At 43.4% G+C, this 25194-nt stretch overlaps 1 protein-coding gene across 17 annotated transcripts in view; it reads right to left on the bottom strand.

The window, feature by feature from the left end:
- The window catches only part of NEDD4L (NEDD4 like E3 ubiquitin protein ligase), a 356397-nt gene that overhangs the window by 22343 nt on the left and 308860 nt on the right, over positions 1–25194 (bottom strand). For 10 of the 17 annotated variants that reach the window (XM_032293592.1, XM_032293595.1, XM_032293597.1 and 7 more), the window contains 7 exons: positions 22084–22142; positions 21320–21322; positions 15036–15101; positions 12845–13074; positions 11219–11340; positions 8390–8460; positions 5653–5748 (listed from right to left, as the gene is read on the bottom strand). In XM_032293592.1, coding sequence (XP_032149483.1) covers positions 5653–5748; positions 8390–8460; positions 11219–11340; positions 12845–13074; positions 15036–15101; positions 21320–21322; positions 22084–22142 — 647 coding nt within the window. The remainder of the gene's footprint in view (positions 1–5652; positions 5749–8389; positions 8461–11218; positions 11341–12844; positions 13075–15035; positions 15102–21319; positions 21323–22083; positions 22143–25194) is intronic. The other 7 variants (XM_032293594.1, XM_032293593.1, XM_032293600.1 and 4 more) reach the window with 1 other exon arrangement.

Genomic DNA, 25194 nt, shown 5'->3' with positions numbered 1-25194 from the left:
GGGCAAATACCCACTGATGGTGCTCACAGATCCTGCAGGCATGGCCTCGGGGGCAGTCGGCGCCCTACACCCCCATCACTCCACCTAGCCAGCCTCTTCAGCAGACATCAGTGCAACTACCGGTAGCCCGGAGGCAGCGAGTCCATGCCAGCCTTCTGACTTGTCGTCTCCCTAGGCGCCAACCCTGTATGTCCCTGACTGGCTTGGAGGGGCCGGGGCCTCCAACCTCCTGGGAGCCACCTCCAGTTCTGGGCTCTTGGCCTGGCTCCTTCCTGCTCCGGCCAGGATGCAGTCTGCTGTCACCTTTCTCCCTCACACTGACTGTTTCTGCCTTTTCACCCACTGCCTTCCCCCAAGTGTTTTCCAACCTTTTAATTCATTATCACCCCCTAAGGAGCCTTTTTAGATTCTTTCTGCCAATGGCCCACCTTCCTCTGTGAAGTCTTAACAGAGAGATTCCTAGTACACCGGTGGTATGTGCTGTGGCTTTTGGGAGGGCCACAAACGACTTTAACGTCTGAGATGATCTCCTCCTCCAAGAATCCATTTTTGCCTCATTCGGGCGATTGTTCCCATGGACACTGGCTCAAGCTGACCCAGACCTGATCCTGAAGAACCTTCCTATATGGCTGCTGCCCATGCTCTCCTCCCCCTACTACTGCACAGCCCCTCAAAAACTCTGCCACCTCTTCAAAACAACCAAATCAGGCCAGGCACAGTGGCTCACACCTGTAAGCCCAGCACTTCGGGTGGCTGAGGCGGGCAGATCACCTGAGGTTAGGAGTTTGAGACCAGCCTGACCAACACGGTGAAACTCTGTCTCTATTAAAGATACAAAAATTAACCGGGCATGGTGGCATGTGCCTGTAATCCGAGCTACTCAGGAGGCTGAGGCACGAGAATCGCTTGAACCCGGGAGGCAGAGGTTGTAGTGAGCTGAGATCGTGCCATTGCACTCCAGCCTGGATGACAGAGCAAGACTGTTTCAGAAAACGAACAAACCAAAAAAACCTACAACCAAATCAGACGTTGCTCTGCTGAACTTGCAATAAAGAATTTTTATATGTTATACCTCTAAAAGGGCCCCTCGTCCTGGTGGGAGCGGGTAAGTGTACACAGCAGTGAATGGGGGTATGGTTTATTCTTCCTGCTTGGCACAGGATCATAGTTCAAATGCTGACATTTTTTCAGTGGAAACCTTCATATTAGGCCCTAGAAACCAGCAGCTCCAGATTCTTACCAATCAGAAAGAAAACAAATTGCAAAATAATGGCAACAGCTGCAGTTTCATTACACGAAGCAACAGCTACGAAACTTCATGGTCTGATATTTCTAACTGTGAAATTTGAAAGAAGCTTGAAACACCGTGGAAGGTTGACTGCATGTCTTTCACCCCATGGCAACTGCACTCACTTTGCCCCACTGAGAAAGTGACTTGACTGTTGGCAATGGGGAGGAATGGGCTTCCTTCTGGGTCAGAGTCAACCATTTTGCAGAGGGCCAGCGAGCCGAGGGGCCTGCATGGGCATCACGCTAATGCTTGGATTTCCACATCAACAACTATACTTCAAGTACCCACCAAGCACCAGGCAATGTGCTGGTGGGAAGTACACAACAGCGAGTGAGCAAGAGACAGGCATGTGGCCGCCATCACCAGGAGGACGCTGCGTGGGAGAGACAGACGCTGCTGACAAACGTCCTGACAAATGTACTCAGACAAACAAATGCAAAGTCTCTGTGGTTCATGCCATGGAAGATACACAGGGTCTGGGTCAAGGGCTGGCTTCCCTGACGAAGGGACAAAGGGACATCTGAACTGAGAGTGGGAGGGCGTGTGCTCTCAACAGAGGGAAGAGAAAGCAGAGGGCCAGGGCCTGTGAGTCACGAGTCTGGGGGAGGAGCAGGCAGAGCCAGGCCACACAGGACCTCGTGGCACAAAGTAAGATTGGGGTCTTTCTCTCGAGGGCAGGGGGAAATCCCTGAAGGTTTCTGGCAGAGAAATGACATATGCATTTTTATATTCCAAAAAGACCACTGTGCCATTACAGGAAGCCAAATTGGATGTACAGAGACCAGCCAGGAGTCTAGGGGGAGGACAGGAGCTCAGACTTGGGTGTGAGCTAGAGATCGGGAAAACGCACAGAATTGAGAAAGGTTTGGGAGATGTGTGAACAAGGCTTGCAGATGCGCCTGATGTGGGAGGTCAGATCCATACATGGCTGACTAACTCGCTCTCAATTCCTTCCCAGAGTGCAAAATAAATACATTAGTTCCCCATTAATCAGGCTAGCTCTCTTAAAAAGGAAAGGCAGTTGATTTAACAAACTGGGCATCTAATTTTTATCTTACTCATCTAATGGGTCTGTTTTGATTACTGTATTACTCTACCTGATTCTACAAAGGTCAAAATTCACAACATTAAACAAGGCAGTCTGAGAATTTCTTTGTTTTTTGAGATGGAGTCTCGCTCTTTCACCAGGCTGGAGTGCAGTGGCGTGATCTTTGCTCACTGCAACCTTTGCCTCCAGGGTTCAAACGATTCTCCTGCCTCAGCTGGGACTACAGGCGTGTATCACCACGCCCAGCTAATTTTTGTATTTTTACTAGGGACGGGGTTTCACCATGTTGGCCAGGATGGTCTCGATCTCTTGACCTCGTGATCTATCTGCCTGCCTTGGCATCCCAAAGTGCTGGGATTACAGGTGTGAGCCACCATGCCCAGCCTGAGAACTGTTTTTAAGGAAGATCTGGCCTAAACGACCATTAGAATCTTTATTAGAAGCCTGCTTAAAAACCCCAACATCCTGTGTTTAATTTTCATTTATGAGGTGGAAACAGTTACAATTTAGGAAGGTTTCCCAGATCATTTGCTTCTGACTGTGGCATTGCTAATGGTTTTCTGTTGGGTTAATTTGGCCATACAGTTTTCTACGAGTGGATCCACAAAAAGACTTTTTAAATGCATTTGACACACAAGACTGATTTTAAGTCTTCCTTGGTTCTTGACTTCCACTCCTTCCTTCATATGTTAAAAAAGAAAGGAAGATACTTCCAGGGTGACTGTGTCTAATTGTTTGAAAATTGGCAGTTTAAGACCCTTCCATAGGTCCAGCTTTTTAAAAAGAAAAGCCACTACGATTCAACTGATCTTGTTTCCTCATACTTAGGATTTCTATTACCTACAACCTTAGTAACATTTTTAATAAGCCAGGTTATCACTCCTCATTCATTTGCTCAATAAGCACTTAGCAGGCATCAACTGCATGCTGAGCACTGGAAAGACCCAGAAGACCTCAGGGGACTTACTGCCCACAAGTCAGCCAGTACCTCGAGAACGGCAGGGAAAGAGGTGATGGGAGAGAAAAGGAGAATGCGTCGGGAGAGAGAATGAGAATGCGTCGGTGCAGATTGGGCACTGTAAAGCCAGCAATGTGGCACCGAGGCATCTCTGGGGACACTGTTAAAGCCACATGGTTTGTTGAGAGGGTGACAGGAAGGAGGTGTCAGAGGGCAATGCCAGGGGTGAGCAGGTCTGGATCATGAGGGGTCATATGCCATGCTAACAAGTTTTCATTTATGCTGAAGGTCATGAGATGGCCAAGCAGAATGACATTTTCAGGGCTGCATTTCAGAAATATTCTATAAGGGGCACACAGCTAGGGGGCACTGGAGAACAGGGTAGACAGTGGCAAAATAGGAAAGAGGGTGGCCAACAGGAGGCTGTGAGGGCAGTACAGTCAAGAAGTGATCGGGGCATGGGCCAGGGCAGTGCAGAGACAGGGACGTGCCAAGGAGGGGGAGTCACAGCACACAGCCACCCTGGGGCACGGGGAGATTGCATGAGGAGACAGGGAGATTCTGAAGTGATGTCCAAGTGTCAGGTGGGAAGGGAGGGTGGTGACACTGATGAGACCATAACCGATGTGGAGGCTGGGGAGGAAGAAGTGGCTTTGGCACTGGGACCTGTGAGCCTTTCAGGAGAAGCAGTTCAGGAGGCGGTCAAACCTGGGAAGGCTGGAGGCCGGAAGGCAGACGTGGACTTGAAATAAGAGGCTGGTGGTGAGCAGAGACAGATGCGGCTGGAGCCATGGGAAGGATGAGGACATCTAGATAGCATGGGCGAGACAGAAAAGCAGCGGGTGGAGGAGAGCTGGCAGAGTGACACCTGCATCCACAGGGCCAGCAGAGGAGCTAGTGCTTCCAGGGACTGGTGACCAGCAGGGAGGGGTGAGAGCCGGTGGGAAAGGCACTGTGCCCTGCAGGCGCCTCTGGTGGCAGTGAGCCATTGGTGTCAAAGGCAACAGAGAAAGGAGGCAGACAGGACTGGTGACACACAGTGCTCTGGGTCCTGGGGAGGCCACTGGAGACCTGGAGGGGCAGCAGCTGAAAAGATTTCTCCCTGTCCCATCACAAGAACAGTGTCTGTCTGTCTGTGAGGATTCTTAGGCATAACGCACAATACAGAGGGGGAATAAAAGGGAGGGGCAGGGTGGAGGGGGCACAAAAGGTCTGTAATGGACTTGATCATTACATTAAGCCACCAGGTCTCTCGCCTCTGGTGTGTGAAGTCCTTCTCTGAGCCTCCCCCAGCCAACTGAAGGGCACCATGGACTCTCCAAGTGCCACCCACCTTCAGGACTTGCACTAGTGACTGAAGGTTCCTGGCTCAACCACAGGACATGGGAATAACAAGTGATTCTGATATTTAAGTGATTATTTTCTAAAAAATTTGTACTCTCAGTTGTCATCAAATCCTTTATATCTAGTGGCATCAGCTTCTCTTCGCAAAGATTCTCCAGCAATCTTTGAGATCTAGCAATAAAAAAACAAGTCTATTTCATTTTTTCCAATGGCAACCCTTACAAGGAGTTCTATGGTCTAATTTATTTCACAGCCATGGAGATTTAGTCTGAGAGGTGGGAAATATTTCTAGGCTTTTGTGGAAGGACAAGTACCAGGGTCAGGGAATATCTTGAGAATACCTCCCAAGGCTGGGTGGCAGATGAAGCAAAGCCTTCAGATTTGAGACAAATACATCTGGATAGATTCCCAGGATGATGAGAAGGCAGGCAACTTTATCTTTGAAATCCACTTTCAGTGGTCCAACCAAATCCCTGCTGACCAGCCTGAAATTGACTTTGAGGATTAATCCAGCCTGAATAACAGCGTGGGGGCAAAGCAGAAGGAATGACAGAAAAACCTGAGCTTGCCATGCTGAGCCCCAAAGACAAATGTCGCCATGACAACAGAACCATAAAACAGAGAGAAAAACCAAGGCCCCTCCAACATCACCCGCTCCTGGTCGTGTATTTACAATGCTAAGTCAACAATCACACTATTTTTTAAAGTACCTAAATTCTAAAACCAAGGCACAAATGAAACATTCACATTTGCTTTGGATTAGAAGAGGTGTTAGTTCATGCCTTCAAGGCCTCTTGGAATTTCTGTCACTTTGCTGGAAGAGAGAAACGGTTGTAATTGGAGTGTGGTTTCCCGGCCTGCCAAGAAGGTACTGCTCCAATGGGATGATAATTAACACCTACAGCTCCTGCTGGCTCTTTCTAATTGTCCAGCAAAGTCGTGTTACAGCCTGTCAAGAAGAAAATGCCCCCTGAAAGCTAAAGAAGCATTCCCAGGGTTACCCACACGTACCTGTCCAAAGTTTTCTTCATCGATACAGAACATGAGGTCCAGCTCAGTAGGGTCATTCTCCAGGATCCATTTCAAAGAGTTGTAATATTCACTATCCTACAGAAATGACACAGGAAGGAAATTCAGCATTTTTTCCCCCAAAATACAAGCTCATTTGACTCCTTTAAATAATTAGGTTCTAATGTAATTCTGTGCGGAATGCTCAAGAATTACATTACTAATGCAATGTTTCCTGCTCCATCCAAACCAAATCTTTAATTTAAAATATAAACAAACTGCTTTGGTTGCACTGGGGTTGCAGTTAAATCCTGTCCTTAGTAATACCCAGTGGAAGGGACCTACTCTGGATGTGGATGAAGCTGCCTGCCGTGCTGGTCCACAAAATTTAACATACCAGAGATCAGTGTACTTTCTTTCTTTCTTTCTTTTTTTTTTTGAGATGGAGTTTCCCTTTTGTGACTCAGGCTGGAGTGTAATGGTGCGATCTTGGCTCACTGCAACCTCCTCCTCCAAGCGATTTTCCTGCCTCAGCCTCCTGAGTAGCCAAGAATAAGGGCACATGCCACCATGCCTGGCTAATTTTTGCATTTTTAGTAAAGACTGGGTTTCGCCACGTTGGCCAGGCTGGTCAATATACTTTCTATCCTTTTGGAGTGAAAACGTCATGGCTGTGATTCCAGCACTTTGGGAGGTCAATGTGGGAGGATCATTTGAGCCCAGGAATTAGAGACCAGCCTGGGCAACATTGTAAGACCCTGCCTCTATAAAAAATAAAGTTTTAAAATAGAGTGAAAATATCTGAGGAAATTAGGAAGGACAAAGAATGTTCTAGGCTGGGCATGGTGGCTCATGGCTATAATCCTGTAACCCTTGGCTCTGGGTGGCTAAGCAGGAGGAGAGCTTGAGGTTTGGAGTTTAAGACCAGCCTAGGCAGCACAGCAAGACCCCATCTCTACAAAAAAAATTAAAAATCAGCTAGGCATGGTGGTGTGTGCCTTTAGTCCTAGCTACATGAGAGGCTGAGACAGGAGGATAGCTTCAGCTAGGAGATGGAGGCTGCAGTGAACTATGGTTGTGCCACTGCACTCCAGCCTGGCAAACAGAATAAGACTCTGTTTCCAAAAAAAATAAATAAGTAAAATAATGTTTCATTTAAGTAAATACCAATAGTTTTAAGTTATGCCCTTGCCTGTGCTTTGATCACTCTGCAAGTTAATGTCAGCAAAAAGGATGGCCGCTCTGGTTTCAGAATCCAGAGCGGCTGTCACAGTCACAGTCCTGGTCCTACCGTGGTGTCTCCTGCTGGAAACACGACGGGCTTGGAAGAGGGGAAAATAGTACATGCGCTGTATTTTAAGCACTAACTGTCGGCACGTGATAGAAAATTAAGAGAAATTCCTATGCTCCTAGCATCTTCACCATACGGCGATGAAAGCAGAAAGCACAAATATAAGGTGACAGTGGAGACTGGAATCATGGATGTGCATCCCAACCCACCATGACTAACAAACCAGCGGGGGGTTCAAGGGCACTGATGGCCTCTTCCTCTTTTCATACAATGAGGGGCAGAAACACTGAGTCAGCGCTGGTCAGGGCCGAGGGTGCAGCTCATCTATCCAATTGTGCCCAAGATATAGTTGGTACCACAGCCGGGTGAAGTCATGCAGGGGCTTTTTAATTCGTGAGCAAACACAAATGAGCCGCAAAAACCCCAAATGGACAAACACGCTTCTCAGTGGCCCTGTGTGTGTGTGCTGGCATGTGGGCAAACGCCCATCCCCTCTGGATGTAGATGTGGAGTATGGATATATTAAAAGAAAAACGGAAGCAAAAGTAAAAAAAGGAAAGTGAAAAAGAATATCAATTTTTGTTTTATAAAAAATCCTTCCAACTCTAAAATGGTCTGTCTAGGTAAAATTAATGTTACATGCAGCATGAAAACCCAAATCACTGCTTGGAGAACGTCTCAAGTGTTCACGTGCCTAAGTGGCAGCATCGCTCATCTATGCCTAGGATGTCTGTGTGATATTCTTCTACTGCTTTACCTTTGCCTCTGCCATTTTTATGAGGTGAGGAAGAGGGACAGCTGATGAAACTCTCAACATTCAGTGGTAGCAGGTTTTTGTTTTTTGTTTTTTGAGACAAAGTCTCGCTCTGTCACAACGCTGGGGTGCAATGGCGCATTCTCGGCTCACTGCAACATCTGCATCGGCCTCCTGGGTTCAAGCAATTCTCTTGTTTCAGCCTCCTGAGTAGCTGGGACTACAGGTGCACAGCACCAAGGCTGGATAATTTTTGTATTTTTAGTAGAGATGGTGTTTCACCATGTTGGCCAGGATGGTCTTGAACTCCTGACCTCGTGATCCACCTGCCTCGGCCTTCCAAAGTGCTGCAATTATAGGCGTGAGCCACTGCACCTGGTCTTAGTAGTGGCAGTTTTTATAGAAAACTCAGGCTACAATAGATCTTCAGCTGTCTCGGATTTAGTACGCACAGGCAACTGGGATTTGGATGTATCCACGCTAGGTACCATGATCCCAGGAAATGTGAACAATGATTTGCTTATTACAAGAATTAGGTAGATTAATGAACTTTTCAAGCAATTAAATGTCTCCTGTTGTTCACATGGAATGAAGCACCCACAAACGTGGCTGAGACTACAAATGTGGCTCTCCAGTACCTTCCCATAAAGCATAAGTGCCCGGTGATGGCCAGCGTGTGACCTGCATGTACTCACCACAGATTCCATGTCATTCAGGGTTATCTGCTTTCCCAACATCATCTTGTAAAATGGTCTAATGAAGAAACCTAAAATACAGTACATGCTGGGTTTAGTTTCAGGTCTTTGATACTGCTACGTATCAGAGCATGGAAGAAAAGATGAACCTGCTTTCAATGTAAATTAGAAACCAGGACGGAGAAATCAAGGGCCTTCTGCGGTACAGCACATGCGAGTTGGCGAGGTCGGGGGAGAGAGGCATGATGGCAGCTGTGCTATGAGAGGGCGCAGCAGAGCGGGGCCAGAAAGGCTTCTGGGAGGCGACAGATGAGCTTCAAGGTCAAGCAGAGTCTGCAGTGCAAATCGGGCATAGGGATTGGGGAAGAAAAGGGCATACTAAACAGAGGAACAAGTCTGGGGACTTGCAAGCAGTTTGCCAGGGTAGGTGGACAGGCCAGAGAAGGGGCCAGTGGTGCACAGCCCACATGGGGTGCTGGAGAGTTGGGGTGCTCTCTGAGGGTAGTGGGGAGTCAATGCAAGGCCAGGTGAAATTTCATCTGCCTTTTGTTATCATTGGTTGGGCAGCAATGAGGAGAAAGCACAGGAAGGGGACAGGCTGGAAATGCGGGAGGCCACGGAGAGGGCCTGTGCAACCTCCCAGGGAGGGACGGCAGAAGCTTCAGGGAGGCAGCGGCAGCGAGGCCGACCTGCAGGCCTCCCGCAGGGCCTCCATTTCACCTGATCCAAAGACATCACACACCTCCTCACATGGGGCCCTGACCCCACCAGACCTGGGACCTCGGGCTCCTGCTTCCACTCCTTCACCCCCACACCAGGCACCAACCCTCTGCAGCACTGGCCAGCTCTCCCTGGCTCAGTGTGGCCCTAGAGCTACAGGCCCCAACAGATGGCAGCGTCTGGCGAAGTAAAAGCATGAAGCTGACTCCGGGGAGCAGTGGAGAGATGTGCAGAACGAGCCCTGCCGACAGAGACATTCCCATCTGCGGGAAACTTGAAGACACTGCTGACGAGGCCCATCTGTGTGCACTCTGACTCTTAAATGTGCAATTCCAGGTTTATATCGTGATCACTCTTGTGGGGGTCACTCTAGCTGGCTCCTAGAGACCCTGAGTGATTCCTGCTTCCATCAGTCTCCTTCCACAGAGCCTTGACTCTGAGCTGGTCCTCACTCATCTGAAATGACCCCAGCCTCTGAATGCTCAAATGCTACCCCACCTCCAAGGTGTAGCTCATCCTGGGAAAGATTCCCTGAGCCTCCAGCCAAGTCGTTTTCTCTTCTGAGGACTCAATGTGTTCCCTTCTGCTCGGACACTATCACTGTGATTCTTCTGGTTTTGTTCTCATCTCTTTTTCCCCCGCTAAAATATAAGCTGACTGAGGTCAGGATCTCTATTACCCCCTGTAATAGAGGCCATTAAAGACGCTGTAGCAACTAACGGCATCTTCTCACTTGCATACTGTAACTAAACCAGCCTTCTGAGAAAGTTGGAGTGAATCTGGGCAGGTTGAAATAATCTATGGCATGACTCCAAAGCTGGAAATTAAAATATATTCACACTGCACATAAAGGGTGTGGTTTAGTTTTCTTCTAGAGGAAAAAATGTATTTACTGCCTCCCTCCCACCAAATAAAGTATTAAAATCAGAGCATCAATATCAGCTACCAATTAACAGTAAAAACATACTCATGGGAAAAGTACAGAGTGTATACCGAGTATTTATTAGAACAGCTAAGGCTCCATAAATGCAATGAACATAGTTCCCTTGGAAATGCCTTTCCTGTAAATTATTGCAATGTCAATCTCAAATCCTCCTCTCCCTATTCCCACCCTCAACCACTCTACCTCCAAGCTCTTAAAAAATATTTCTAACACATTTTCCTCACTCATGATTTCTGTAGTGTTTTCTTAAGGACACTACTTTTGAAATAACCAAATCTTTTATAAGTCTCTACTATAAACATATAGATACTGCCAGGTGGAGGGTTTGACTTCTTAAAGATACCTTGAAATTCTTCCATGATTTATATGTGCTAAATAAGAATGAAATTAGGCCGGGCGTGGTGGCTCAAGCCTGTAATCCCAGCACTTTGGGAGGCCGAGGCGGGTGGATCACGAGGTCAAGAGATCGAGACCATCCTGGTCAACATGGTGAAACCCCGTCTCTACTAAAAATACAAAAAATTAGCTGGGCATGGTGGTGCATGCCTGTAATCCCAGCTACTCAGGAGGCTGAGGCAGGAGAATTGCCTGAACCCAGGAGGCAGAGGTTGCGGTGAGCCGAGATCGCGCCATTGCACTCCAGCCTGGGTAACATGAGTGAAACTCCGTCTCAAAAAAAAAAAAAAAAGAATGAAATTATTTTGTGTTGTTTCAGGGTTAACGCCTTAGCTGAGCTGTAACATTATTTTGAAATTATTTAATCCCTTCAAATTAAAAAAATAATTTGGGGACAAATGCAATAATCACAGAATACTGGATGGATGAGATCATTTTAATTAACTTTTCAATTAGTTTTTTCCCATCTGTTATCAAATCTTGCTTTCACTAAAGTTATTCCAGAAAACATCCGAAGGTATAAATACATAATGTTCTGTGCTTTACACTGAAGTTAAAAAAACTTTTGAGTTTAACTGTGTGTAGACACTATGTCTTCAGTGCCCAAAATAAGATACCAGAGAAAAGCACATCCATTACGGGCAAAAGACAAAAATACTTTATGAGTAAACCAGTGAAACTTTTGCTTAAAAACTCATGTTGCGAAAGATAAGACACCTCCCGGGGAACCACCGGCAGCACTGAGCTATTTTTATTACTTCAAGACTTACCATCTAAGAGTTTCCCATGAAATACTGCCAGGCCAGCAACTCTTCCAATGAACGTGAAGTAGGACAAATGATCTTCGTTACAAAGGCCGGAATTAGGATTGATCTGAAGGGTGTAATTGTCCCTTTTGACGAGAAAGAGAGGAAAAGGCCAATCACTCTTTCAAATGCAAGATTTTATGTATTTCTTTGCCACATGTCACTCAACTTTTACAGTGTCCTTGAGAGCATTCTGTGCCTAGCGTGAAAAGGTGCAGGCTAGAGGACATGACTTACCACACGCTCGACCATGACCCACCTTGGAGGCTGATGCATGTGCACTATAAAGTCAATGAAATCATATGACACGGCTGATGTCTGACTGTTTTTGACCTACAAAAGTGTCTATTTCATATGGTTCAGCCAAATATCTTGGGGAGATAAGAAACTCCACACAATAAAGAGGCTGTGCAGGGATTCCCAATGATGTGAGTACTTTAGCTCGTCTCTGTGATAAAAGAAGGTTAATTCCTTCCAGAGACTTTTGGCTTGGGCATAAGATTTTTGCTATGGACCCAACCCTTGGTCTGTCTTCTGATCACTACTCTGCTCTGAAAAGGCCTCAAGGGGACTGGAAACAGGATATGGCTCTCTCCACAATGCAAACCTGCAAATGTTTAAATTTGTCCAAATGATCTTACTTGGTTCACAACCATGAGGATCAGTGGATTTCAAACTGGGATCACAGATAGATTCCTTCGGGGGGTAACCCTGAAAATGCGGAGGAGAGGTAGAGATCTTGTCTCTCCCTACCCTGCCCTCCGTCTTCAATAGTTGGATAAGTTATACATAGTGAGCCTTCTCACAGGACTCAGTAACAATTAACAACAAACCAATAGGGCAATTCTTGGCTAGAGCAACCGAAAAGGATGTACTAAGGCTGCCTTCCAAATGAGGCCCCAGGAGACCGGTACCAGGTGGGAGATGAAGGGAAACCCAAGTCCCCTTAGAGCCCAGGGCTGGAGTGATGATAAATGCCCTTCAGCAAGGTCAATGACTATTGTACTGGGGACCTGGGTTCAGCCTAAGCCTTGGAGGATTCAGAGTCTGGAGGAGGAATGGCTGACCTAGAAGTAGCCGACATTTGATTGCTCAGAAAGCAATTTAATCTGCTTCACTTTCCAAGCCTGGCAATGCTGAAATCCTAACTCAAGGGGAAACCTGGTTCTTTCCTTACAGGAGCAGGACATGGTTCTAGATCCTCAAAGTCCTTACAATTTGCCTTTATGCAGAGACCTCGGAAACCACTCTTGTTAAAGAAATACCTCCCTTTTTCTTTGATTCTAATGCTGACAAGTTCTCTTGAACACTGCAAATGAGAATTGCCTCCTGTTTCTTACCATAATTATCCATGTTTTCAACTCCATGAACCCAACAGACAAGACAAAAATCAATATTAGATGTTCACAGAGTACATTATTTCACCAGGTAGAGTCAGAACCTGTTCTAGACTTGCAAGGGGCCATAGGGTGAGGAGAAAATAAACTCAGCAGTTAAAGCATGTGAACTGCTTATTCTTTCATTCCATTTAAATTCATACAACTGTCTCAGTGGGGGACACACACTGGGTGTACATGGCCATATACTTACGTTGCAGAGTACTCAAAGAGGCCGTAGTAGGGGTTGAACATCTCTTTGGACAGTAAGAAGAACCATTCTCTAGCCACACCCCCATAGTCAAGACCTTTCTCTGATTCAAACTCAATCCATAGTCTAGCTTTGAGGACATCTGGTCTTTTCACAGACATAATTCTGCGATAGGACTCTTCAAATATGTTGTTTCTATGAAGTTTCATTTCAAACCTATTGGGAATATCAGCCTACACAAAAGACAAAAGAAAGCACATAATCATACAGCAAATACACACTTTGCTTTCTAATAAAAATGACAAAGCGTAGAAAAGATGGCAGTCCTTAAGGAAATGGGCAGTGACAAATAGGTTCAACTGAGATTCTCTCCTTTAGAGGTTTTTCCTCGCAGACAGAAAGCCTGGCTGTGTCACAATGGGACACGCAGCATCCACTAGTAGTGCGCAGGCTGAGTCAGAAACTCTGCTGCCCAGAAGAAAATCCTCCTCGCCCCCTTTAATAAACAACTCTGGGTACTCTCCAGTCAATGGCAACTGAAAGACAATGAACTCCATCTGTTGTTTCACCCAAGAGTCTTTAGCCCAGGTAATCAAACCTATAATAATCCCACCTGGCCAGGTTGGGGCCATGCTCAACTCTGGCAGGGCCTCCAGTTGGTAAATATAATCCATTGGTGCCTCAATTCCATTTTGTTGCCATGGAAAGTGGCACCCTGATCATGCCAAGTGTGGGGAAAGCAGCCCAAAGCATGGTTCATTGACATGAAAATAACAAAACAGGTCAGGTGTGGTGGCTCCCAGCACTTTAGGAGGCTGAGGCGGGCAGATCAAGAGGTCAAGAGATCGAGACCATCCTGGTCAACATGGCGAAACCCCGTCTCTACTAAAAATACAAAAATTAGCGGGATGTGGTGGTGTATGCCTATAGTCCCAGCTAGTTGGGAAGCTGAGGCAGGAGAACCGCTTGAACCCAGGAGTTAGAGGTTGCAGTGAGCCAAGATTGCGTCACTGAATTCTAGCCTGGTGACAAAGCGAGACTCTGTCTCCCCGCCCAAAAAAAAGAAAGTAAGAAAATAACAAAACACTTGACCAAGGTTGTGGCAACTGCCTGCTGCGGAGAGGTGGTCCAGGGTTGGTCTGATTGTAAGCCTAAATCTGCAGAGATGGTTTCCAAGTAGAAGACACTGCTATGTGAGAGCCACAGAGTGAGACTGGGTGATGACCAACAACTCATCGTCATTACCAGGGGACGTGACTCACAAAGAAACACTATGGAATTTTCAGTATTCATTTGAGTTTTGAAGGCAAAGAATCATTTCAATAGTAGTTATCCACAAATGCTTGAATCAGGACTTTGGAACAGAGACCAAAACCCCTAAGTGAGAGCAGAGACTGTGCCCTATCCAGAGAAGGTGTCCCGGGCAGGAGGCACCGGCTGAGGGGAGGAGACAGGGAGAAATGGGGACAGAGCCCAGGCCACCGGAGATGGTATGGGCTGCGGCAGGTTCCCTCCGCTCCCCAGAGGTATAACCACAGTGGTGGAGAAAACCGAAGAGAAAACTGCTAAAGTGGAATTGGAAAGTAAAACAGAGGACACAACACTGAACAATTTGGGGGTGGTGTGTCACTAGAAAATGTAACGTAATTTAAAACACTGCCTATAAAAATTTTTAGAGTTTCTCTGTTTTAAACTGCCAGGGATAATTATAAGCAGAAAATTACATTTTGACCTAATACTGTAAATTATTATAATTAAATATAACCTTATATTATAAATATTGTAGGTGAAACTAAGCTTCTGCATTTACAAGGAAAGATTTGAACATTTTTTCTAAGTGGGATCCAGGTTTATTAAATATGATAACTGTGCATAATTGAACAGGCTTCCCCAGAGTTTGTGACTAGGGTTCTGAATTATTTTATATCCCATAAAAATCATTCATGTTTTTTTATGCATTACATATCAAATTACCCTTCAGAAGATTTGATATGTAATACTGAGTTCATCTTCACTTACCATTTCTGTTAAAAAGAAAATTCAGATTGAAGAACCAGGAGGATCAAAGTGAGTGAGGAAAGGAAGGTAATATTTTTAGTATTCATATAAAAGTAACAAATTGTTCTCACTGAAGTAACTGTGGTAACTTACACATGACTAACAGAAAGCATTTTTGGAAGGCATGATTACTCACAGGTTTCTTTAATTTCTTCCTGAAGTAGTCATATTTCTGCTTAAATTCTCTGGAGTAAGGAACAGCCTGGAAGATAAATTTATAAATATAGATAAAGCAAACAATATACTTAAAATTTTATGTATACTGAGCCAACATTTAAGAGAGTTTCATGAATCATAAACCGAAAATTCTCACTTTTCAGATTATCCATGGAAAACTTAGATAATGTCTACACAGCACCGGGGAAAGTCCTAAACGGATTGGGGCTATCAGCTTTGAATGGCGTTTTCACCCCTGAAAACAGCTACACTGCTACTCAGGGGTATGCTACACAAATGACATGCTTTCCAAGTAACTTCTGTCAGAATATGAGTCAGGCTGTTTCTCTTTCTTTTTTGCTGTGGCTTAGCTAAGAGTTATTGGCTAGATACTTTTAACATACAACCCAGAATGACCTATGCTGGCATTTTGAAGTCTAATCATGATTTAAAAAATCTTTGTAGGGAAATACAATGAGCAGAAAGGGAAGTGAACTAACATTCTTATCAAGAAATATAAAATCAGGTAGATGGCATTCTCAAAAAATCCTCCATTTAGGAGTGAGAAGGTTTGTCCCTTCATATTTTGTGGTCTTGGGCAAGGATTTCTTGAAATCTCAAATGCTTTATCTATGAAACAGAGTGATGGTACCACAGTTGAGGGCTCGGGAATTCAGTTAACTATACTTATTTAAAAGTTGCAATATCTCTTCAGGCAAAGGAGTAACATCTTAATGTAGTCATTTAAATAATCTTTATTTGTTATGTTGTAAAGTGTCTCATAATATCTTAGAGTCAGAGCCCTGACTTTCGGCTATTGAAAAAGCTTACGGTATTTTTACAAAGCAAAAAGGATTGGTTTTTGCATATACACAGATATAACTGTGAGAGCCTTGAAAACAACTCACTGCGTTCTAGCCACTAGCATGAATTTCGGCAGAGAATACTTCTGCTGGTATCATTTTGGCTTAAGTTAATAAAATATACTGATCCTTACTCTACTGTCTCCAGACTCCAATCCTTACGCTTTCACCATACTTATCCTGACCAGAAAGAGAAGAAAGGAAGAAGAACTTCCCTCCTTTATAGTTTTAAGACAAGTTTATATAAAAAACTAACCCGAAACAAAACAACCACTCTTTCAGAAAATGAGCATGTCAGTGTTTTGCTCTGTCATTCAAGAGCAATAAATACATCATATTTATATAGCTTAGGAACATTTATACTGACAATTTATACTGCCTATGGTCTTTTCTTAGTTTTTAAGCCAGTCTTCTTTGATTTTCCACTGAACGACAGGTTTGACCTCATATCCTATTTATTTTAGGCAGTATTGAGTCTGATGAAACCACAGAGCAATTCTGAGTCTAGGCAAGGCATAAATTTGTTAATACCTGGACAAACACCAAAATAAGAAAAAGAATACAATGTTCTGACATAAGCCAATAAAGATATCATCCTTTCTGCTCTACCAACGCTACCTCCCATCACCAACTAAGATTTCCTCTCTAGTTTCTTTCTCACTTTCTGGTGTTCATTTGCTGATCATTCAACCGATACTTCTTGAGCACCTTACTCTGTGCAAGGCATTTTGGGTGCTAGAAAAATAACAGTACATAAAGCAAGGGAGTTTTCCCAGTTCCTTTCTGGAGCTCACAAGCTGTTGAGAGCAACAGGTAATAAGAAATCAATGAATAAACCGTGTTAGTGCCATGAGGAAAAAAATGACCGGAACTAAAAAAGTGACCTCCTTCCGTTCTCTCCTGCCAGTGTTGGAAGGCCTGAGCTCTGAGGTAGTGTCTCATCAGCTGGCTTTGCAATACAACCTCTCTACTAAGGAGTTTCTTCACTGTGAAGTGGAACGATGTGACTGGAAGAACAAACCTGACTCGGCTCTTCTATTTCTCAAAGTCTGTGATTCCCAGCAATTATTTTTTGTTTGTTCCTGTATTTGTGAGGGTTCTCCAAACATCATGGTTACATCACAGTTCCCCCGCTCCCGAAAACGATGGAAAAAAAGCTTAAACAGTCATCACTGTGTATGCAAGTTCGACTGTCTTAAATGACAAATTCCCCAAGGAACAGATTTCAACATGTGGCCCCCAGTCTGTGATACCCATTCCCTTGCCTGCTCTGTCTCCTGGCAGGGGCTGAGGAGGCGTGGGTGGAAATGTTGAGATATTTCAGGCCTTTCTCCTTCTGGGGAATGATGCATGGAAGCCGGAAAATCACTGTCTTCCTCCTGTACTCATTATCTTTTCTCTCTAGAGGTAGTTCTCATGATAGAACAAGAAGAACAAGTTTTTATATTCTCTTCCTGAAAAGTGTCGCACAACGTACCAGGACAAACATCCTAACAGCGCAGCTTCTGAACAGATTACACGTGTATTTCTTTTTTTTAATTGGATCAAATCATTTGTTCTCACTTGAAAACCTGGAATGTCATTTTCTGGCTTCCAGTTTAGCTTGTAAAATGAGTCCATGTGAACAACGAACATGTCCTGTTGATTAAAGCCCTTTTGCTCTGCATTAAATCTGTGTTCCTGTTTTGGATACAGAATGAAAGCCTGCCTTACTGTGCAAGTTGGTTCTAAATGTTTCCACATCATCACTCTCCAGGTGACACTGGAGCTCCTCGGATAGAAGGGCTCATGCCCGACGTGGTGACATCAGTGTCACCAGTGTATCTGGGGCTCCAGTCCTGACTGTGACCCTTGCAGGGACTGTCAGCAATAGAATCAGCTTTCTGAGCTTCTGACAAATTGGAGATAACATTTGCCCTGCCTTCCTGAGGGGATGGCTGTGAGTTTCACATCAGCTGATTATAAGGTTCTTGGAAAAATATATGTGTTATACAACATGAGACAGTGTTCATTACAGCAGCATGCATGAAGAGCACTTACTAAATGCTATTACTAGTGATAAAATGCTATTACAGAGAGCATACTAACTTACAGGAATGCTAAACACTGAGCTGCACAGAAAGGGTCCCCCTTCCCTAAAAAATATGTAGAAATGCTAGGCCTACTTAGGACTGATATTTTTAAAACCTGGGAAGAGAAACTCTAGGTGCTAGATAAGCAGAAAGACTCGCAATTAGAGAAGTCAGTGGGCACTGGACCTAGACATAGGGGCTTGGGTTTTAATCCTCCCAAGGGGACACAGAACTTGCCTTCGGTCTACGTGACGTAGAAAGAACAGTTGTTGTTTAAAACCTAACATCTGGAAATGGGACAAGGAAACTCTACCCACCGGACCAGGGAAGTTGCAAGGAAGCTTACCTTCTGTCCAGGACCATAAATGGGAGAAAAACAAAAAGAAACAGACCTGTAATAAATCCATACTCCAAGCCTGTGCCAAAGTGGGTATGAGGTCCACAGTTATACTGACTGGGGTGCATGAACCTAAGCTAAGAAGTTAACAGTAAATACAGGTCAGGACTTACAAAAGCCTCATAGGAAAAAAAAAAAGAGCTTGCTCACACTCTCTCTCCCCCTCTTGCATGCATGCACGCTCGTGCGCACACACACATACTCACACACAAATTATAAACTCAACTAGGCAATAATCTACGCTCCTAAGGAGAGTCTATAGACGTACTGGGAAATTTAATGTTCCTAGGACCAGAGATAAGAGAATAATCTGAAAGAGGCTAAGAAATAAATATCTTAAAAATAATAAAGAGATGAAAGCATCAAAAAATAAAGAGAGAAAGAGAACAGGACAGAATAACCATGAAGACAAAAGCAAATTTTGAACGATCAAATAAAACTTTGAGCAATTAAACCTAGTCACTGAAATAATAAACAAGATGAACTGATAAAGAGATTACAAAAAAAGCTTAAAGAATTAACTGGAAGAGCTAAGTAATCATTCACAATACATCAGTGAGAGAGAGAGAGACAGAAAACACAAAAGTTAAGAGAAAAAGCAGACAATGTGAAAGAGAACTAATGCCCAATAGGAGTTACAGAAACAGATACTTAGAGAATGGGAAACATGCAATATGTGAAGAAATAATAGCTGAGAATTTTCCAGAACAGAGGAAAGACACAATCCCCATATTGAAGAAGCCTGAGTCCAAAGCAGAATAGATGAAGAGAACTCCACACATAGATACATGATGATAGTGAAACTGTAAAACATCTAAGACACAAATAAAAATTCAAAGTCACCAGTGAAAAAGAGCAATTTACCTACACAGAAATGACAATGAGATTGACAGCAAACCTGTTCTCATCATTTATGGAGGCCAGAAGACATGCAGGAGTATCTCCAAAGCACTGAAGGCAAACAACTTAACCAAGATTTCTATCATCAGCTGAACTTCATATTCAACAGAGAGGTCACATGAGACCTTTTGAGTCAAAAAGTAAGAGACATTACTACTCGCAGACTCTCACCACCGGTGCTGCTGGGCAGAGGTGCTCAAACCTGAGTGGGCGTTGGCATCCCTGGGAGAGCTTTTAAAACAAAGACTGGTGTCCCAACCCCAGAGTTGCTGATTCAGTAGGTCTGGGGTAGGATCTGAAAACTTGCATTTCTAATTAGCTGTCAGGCGATACTGATACTCTGCTCAGCAGACCACACACTAAGAACCATAAACTGTACTATACTTCACTAAGATCAAAACTTAACTCAGGAAAAAAAAAAATGGATAGAAGAACCAACGGTGGGCGAACCAACGGGGTGGGCAAAGACATTTCTTTACATTTGGTAAAATTAAATCAGTATGGACGGTAGGGAGAAAAAAAGATAACCTATTAATGGCTATTTGACTGTTAGAAAAGTTTAAAGACAAGGTAGTTTTAAAATTCCACCCAACAATGACGTGGCAAGTGGGAGTGGGAAGAATGGCATTCCAGTTCCCTGAGGTCCTGATGCTACCCAGGAGAGCAGACAGTGGTTCATTTCAATCCTAAGTCAAGTAGTTGGTTAAAAAGTTTAATGTGAGAGCTAAAAGGATAGAAAGTGCAACCTGCAAGCACATAGAGAAAATAAAAGAGAGCACTCTGTCAATCAAATAAAAGGCAAGAAAGAAGGCGAAATACCACGAGAGAGAAAAGCTATGCTAAGCAAATACGAATGAAGAGAGAGAGAATGCAGTCATATACATCTTAGACTACACTGACCGAGCAACAATCACCATGGAGACTGACACAACTATCTTGATTAGATCCAATAGAAAAACAGCAACGAGAATGCAGATAATTTGAACACCACAGGCTTGACCTAATGGACACATAAAGAACTCTATTTCCAACCAAAGACACAATACACATTCTCTTTAAACAAAAAAAGAACATTTACAAGAAATGATCAAGCTTCCAATGAAGTTTTAAATAAATACCCAATAATAAATATTCTACAGACAATATTCTCTGACCATAATGCAATAAAATTAAAAATAAAAATGAATAGGCAAAACCCTCCCATACTCTAGAAACTAAAAAGCATATTTTACATAATTTATAAGTCAAGGAGAAAAATCAAATGAAAACTGCCAAATATTTAGAACTGAATAACAACAAAGGCCAAATGTCTACACTAAGTTGATAATTACCTAAATACAGATTCTTCTGAAAGCAATACCATGAATAATAATGATAACAAAAGAGTAAAAAAAGGCTCTTTTATTAACAGAAAACAGAGAGCTCTTTCTTGGGGGCAAATCTACTTGGCTTTACGATGCTAAGCAATTTTCAATAAGATTTAATAAGGACTAGCAGTGTTGGAGTGACAGCTGGTGACTGGTAAGTGATAGAAATATTTGAAAAGGTTTCAAAGTTATGTCAAAAGTCTTCTGTCCCTTGAAAAGAGTAGTTTCTTGAATTTACCTTGTTCTAATAATGTAGAAGAGAAAATAATATTCTAACAACCGTGACTGCGAATATATACATAAATCAAAAGGAAGCATCAGAGTAAGGCAGTGGTTAAGCCACATAGAGAAAAATGTTGACTGTTTTTACCCAGGTATTACTGGGCCCTTTGCCTAGGAAATAGCACCCAGGTGGCTGAACAAATCCAACAGATAACTAAAGGTAGTCAGTTACCAGGGCACATTTGCAAGGCAGTATCAAAATTTTAAGTTTTCAGATGGACCTATCTTAATAATTCAAAACATAATTTGAATGGAATCAGATGAAAGCCATGAAATTGGAGTTTTAAATCTACCTACTGGCTTCTTAGCTCTTAGCTCAGCATGTGATATAACAAACGTCTGTTCCTTTTGCTCCTCTAGTGTAAGAATCCCAAATTTGCAACCTTCTGCTGATCATGGTACATCTCCCGTAATTTCAAATTATCTCCTTGCCCTTGTATAACCACTGACAAAAGCTGGTGGTGTGCTCTCTGCTGATGAGCATGGTTGCATTCTACAGACTCATCCACAGGTGTGTGATACCAAGTAACTCCTGATGCCCTGGGAGTGCGGTTCTCACATCACCTTAGGAACAGTGTGCTACAGTCTTTTAAGAGGTCATCACACCTGCATCAGAACTGATTCTTTTTCTAACCAGCATGTAAGAGGGAACCATGGTAACGTTGTGGGTCAGCAGAGTTTAAAATTCTTAACTCTACCAGCACCTGAAGTTAGCTACAATCTCACTTCTACAGATTTTTAAAGTTGTAAAAGATTTAAACTTACTGCATGCGTTTACTTCTCCTCTCCTAAAGAAATGCTAAAACTCTATGAATACTGGGCTTGGTTTTGCTCCATATTAAAGGGAAGGGAGGAAATTTTGATTATGCTTGTAATCCACCCTTTGATAACAGAGAAGAAAAAATGTTTAATTTTGCCGTCATAATTAAGCTATTTTCTTTTCCTTTATAATTAAATCCATCTGAAAAGGCACATGCAGCCGTATCTCACCCGAAAACTTTGGTAAGGGGGAGATGGGGGCAAAGTACTCAATTTCTAGTGAACTACTCAATCACACCAGTCCCTTGACATCATTGTTATCAGTAATACACAGGAAATATGTAACAAAAAATCTTATGCTGAAGAGGCAGAATTTGAGAATACTGACCGGACCAGTGATAGCTGGGTTCTGCAGTCTCGGGTCTTCCCACTGAGTAATTTTGCTGTCTGAAAATGTTTAAAAAAAAAAAATCAGGACATTAGTTCAAATCTATTCTATGTAAAGAAAGTTTTGGAAAGAAGTGTTTCTGGATTCTTCAAAAGCTATCCAATCCCCCACCCTGTGTTCTAAATACAAATTAGTATTTCAGAGTTAGAAGGTAACTACGCGCTATATGGCAAACCCCCTCACATACTGTTTAGTTAAAAACAATCAAAAATGCACAACTAAAGTGAAACCATCTATTCATACTGTTTTGGGCAAACAACTTGCTAAAACGTGACTTATAAACCCCTGTTCTTTCAAGGATTTATAACTTGATCTTGATTTTCATTTCATTGAAAAAAGGCATTTAAAAAATCTTAGTTTCCCAAAAGGCTAACAAACACACACAGGATTTTTTTTTTTTTTTCATCTCAAATACTTTTCACTTATGGTGTTGAAAAACTGCTTTCAATTAAGAATCCTGCATTGAACAAATGAATAATCTATTACATGCGTCACTCATATGCACACAAAAATCAAAGCAGCTGAGGCAGTCCGAAAAAGAGAATTAGATACAGCAGAGGAAGATTAAAGAGCATGGTTTCTGTTTGGTCACACTGGCAAAAGGTGGTTTTCTTTCTTCCAAATGCATTAATGTGAACAAGATTGTTCAATGCTACCTATACCATTACTTGCGTAGGTGAAAATACACAATAGCTACCCTAGATCACTTGGGGTTTGTAACTGTGCATAATTAAAAGGAGTTTATATATTCCTGTGTGTACTGGGACGGGGTGGAGGGAGGGAGAGTGCAATGGACTCACATGAAGGCTACGGGGAGGGCAGACTGGGGGAGAGTAGGTTCACTGGAGTTTTTGGATACCTAGGTTACTTAAAAAAAAAAAAAAAAGAAGAAAATTATTCGAAAAGGATGGCCAGGAGCAGTGGCTCATGCCTGTAATCCCAACACTTTGAGGGGCTAAGGCAGGAGGATCACTTGAAGCCAGGAGTTTGGGACGAGCCTGGGAAACATAGTGAGGACCCAGCAACACAAAAAGTAAAAAAACAAAAAAAAAAAAACAAACAACAACAACAACAAAACAAACTAGCCAGGTGTGGTGTACACCTGTAGTCCTAGCTAACCAGGAGGCTGAGGCAGGAGGATCGCTTGAGCCTGGGGAAGGCTGCAGTGAGCTATAATTGTGCTATTATGCTCCAGCCTGATCTGCAGAGTAAGACCCTGTCTCTGGGGGGGGGGGGGGAAAGAATATTGATTCTGTTTATTTTCTGTATACACTACACTGTAATTAGGTTGATAAGAATAATTAGTGAATTCTGTTTTAATGATCATATTAGGAATTTTAAAAAGTCTTATTATTATTTTAATAAAAGCAGAGGAAAGCTAAAAAAAAAAAAAAAAAAAAGCTACCAAAGCAGGTGATGATTGTAGAATCTTTTGTTTTCATGCTGGCAGAAAATTTACATGAAAAATCTCAACTATTTGAGAAGATCTTGATGGACGCAAAAGGCATTTTTGGGTCCCTTACCTTTCACAGAAGACTTTGGAAAGTAAAAGTTGCTATTGTGATGGAAAACAAGAGAAAAGAAAACCAAATAAAGGAAATGGAATATAGCTGAGTAAAAACTGTGCCTTAAAACACCAATTTGGATTATAACCGTAACAGTGGAGGTTGTCATCAAAGCAGAAAATACATTAACAACTGCTGACTCATGAGGATTCACAAGTCCTCAGAGCAGACCTGAACTTCAAGCTCCATCTTGGACATCTGCACCTGGGTTTCCCATAAGAACTTCAGCTCAACTCTACCAAAACCAAACTTATGATCACCCAACACCAAAACTGGTAATGTGACCTTGCCTTCCAATGTGCAGTATCACAATCCACTTACTGTCCCAACCAGGAACCTGGCCACGTCACTCACTCTGATTGTCCTGGACCATCCCTCTCTCTCCCTGATAAGTTTCTTGCTAGAGAGCTTTTTATTTTTTTCCCTGAACTGTTGTTCTCTGGACTTCACTGGGAATTGTCTCAATCCCCCTGGTTCAAGATGTCCTCTACAGGTCTGCCAAAAGGATCTCTCTAAAGAACGATTTTGACCCCATCCCTCCAGTCTGGGAAATCCCCTGGGAGCTCCCCACTGCCTGTGGCTTAAGCCCGAGTCCCCACACCTGGCAGATTCCCTATGGCTTGGCCTCTGCGCCATGCCGGACCCTATGGCACACTAGCTGTTTGGAGCAATGCTGCGTTTCTCTGAATGTGGCAGCATCCACACATATTCACACCTCTCCATGATTCCTAGGATCACTCAACCCCCTCTTCCTGGGGGTTGCCTGCCTCAGTCCCACTCAGTGATTGTCATCCATCTGAAAAGTAACCCATTCCCTCAGGGCCTCTTGCAGGACCCCATCCCTGTGGCCAACCACCCCCTCAAGTAGATGCAGGTCTTGCCTCTTTCGTTTCTGTTAACAATTGATTCACTCTTCTAACACATGAACTATCTCCCGGTACTTCGCACTGGACCTAAGCTCCTCGAGGACACGGAATGTGTGTTATTTATCTCTGCAACCTCCTCTCTACCACTTAAGACCAGTTCCAGCAGGTATCAGGAACTTAACACATTATTTTAAAAAATGACTGAATGAAACTGATGGTGCAAACAAAGACCCTTTAAAACAGCCCAAGCTTTTGGAACAACACAAGTTTCCACATGGTGATGATAAAGAATTCTGCAGCGAAGTATGGTCAATGTATGAAAGTATGGTAGCCAGTTATCCAAGGACAAGAGGAAAGTGGAAGGATGAGAAACTCAATTTAGCCATGATGAACAGGTCTAGTAAGACTGTTGACAGGAAAGATTAATATAGGACTTTATGAAGTCACTGGAATTCAATTTTCTCTTCTAATATTGTAGATAGGATACCTGTGGCCAATTACTCAGCTGCTAGGCATACCTGGTCTTTAAGAAGAATGAAATCATTCCTACAAAATGTAGAGATTCAGTTCAGGACCTCCCCTTAACCTCTGAGAGCCAGGAGCTATTCCACAGACAGCAA

The sequence above is a fragment of the Sapajus apella genome, unplaced genomic scaffold (assembly GCF_009761245.1).
Source record: "Sapajus apella isolate SASKATOON/1434 unplaced genomic scaffold, GSC_monkey_1.0 scaffold30, whole genome shotgun sequence".
NCBI classification, from domain to species: domain Eukaryota; kingdom Metazoa; phylum Chordata; class Mammalia; order Primates; family Cebidae; genus Sapajus; species Sapajus apella.
This window is presented reverse-complemented; position numbering and strand designations above follow the sequence as displayed.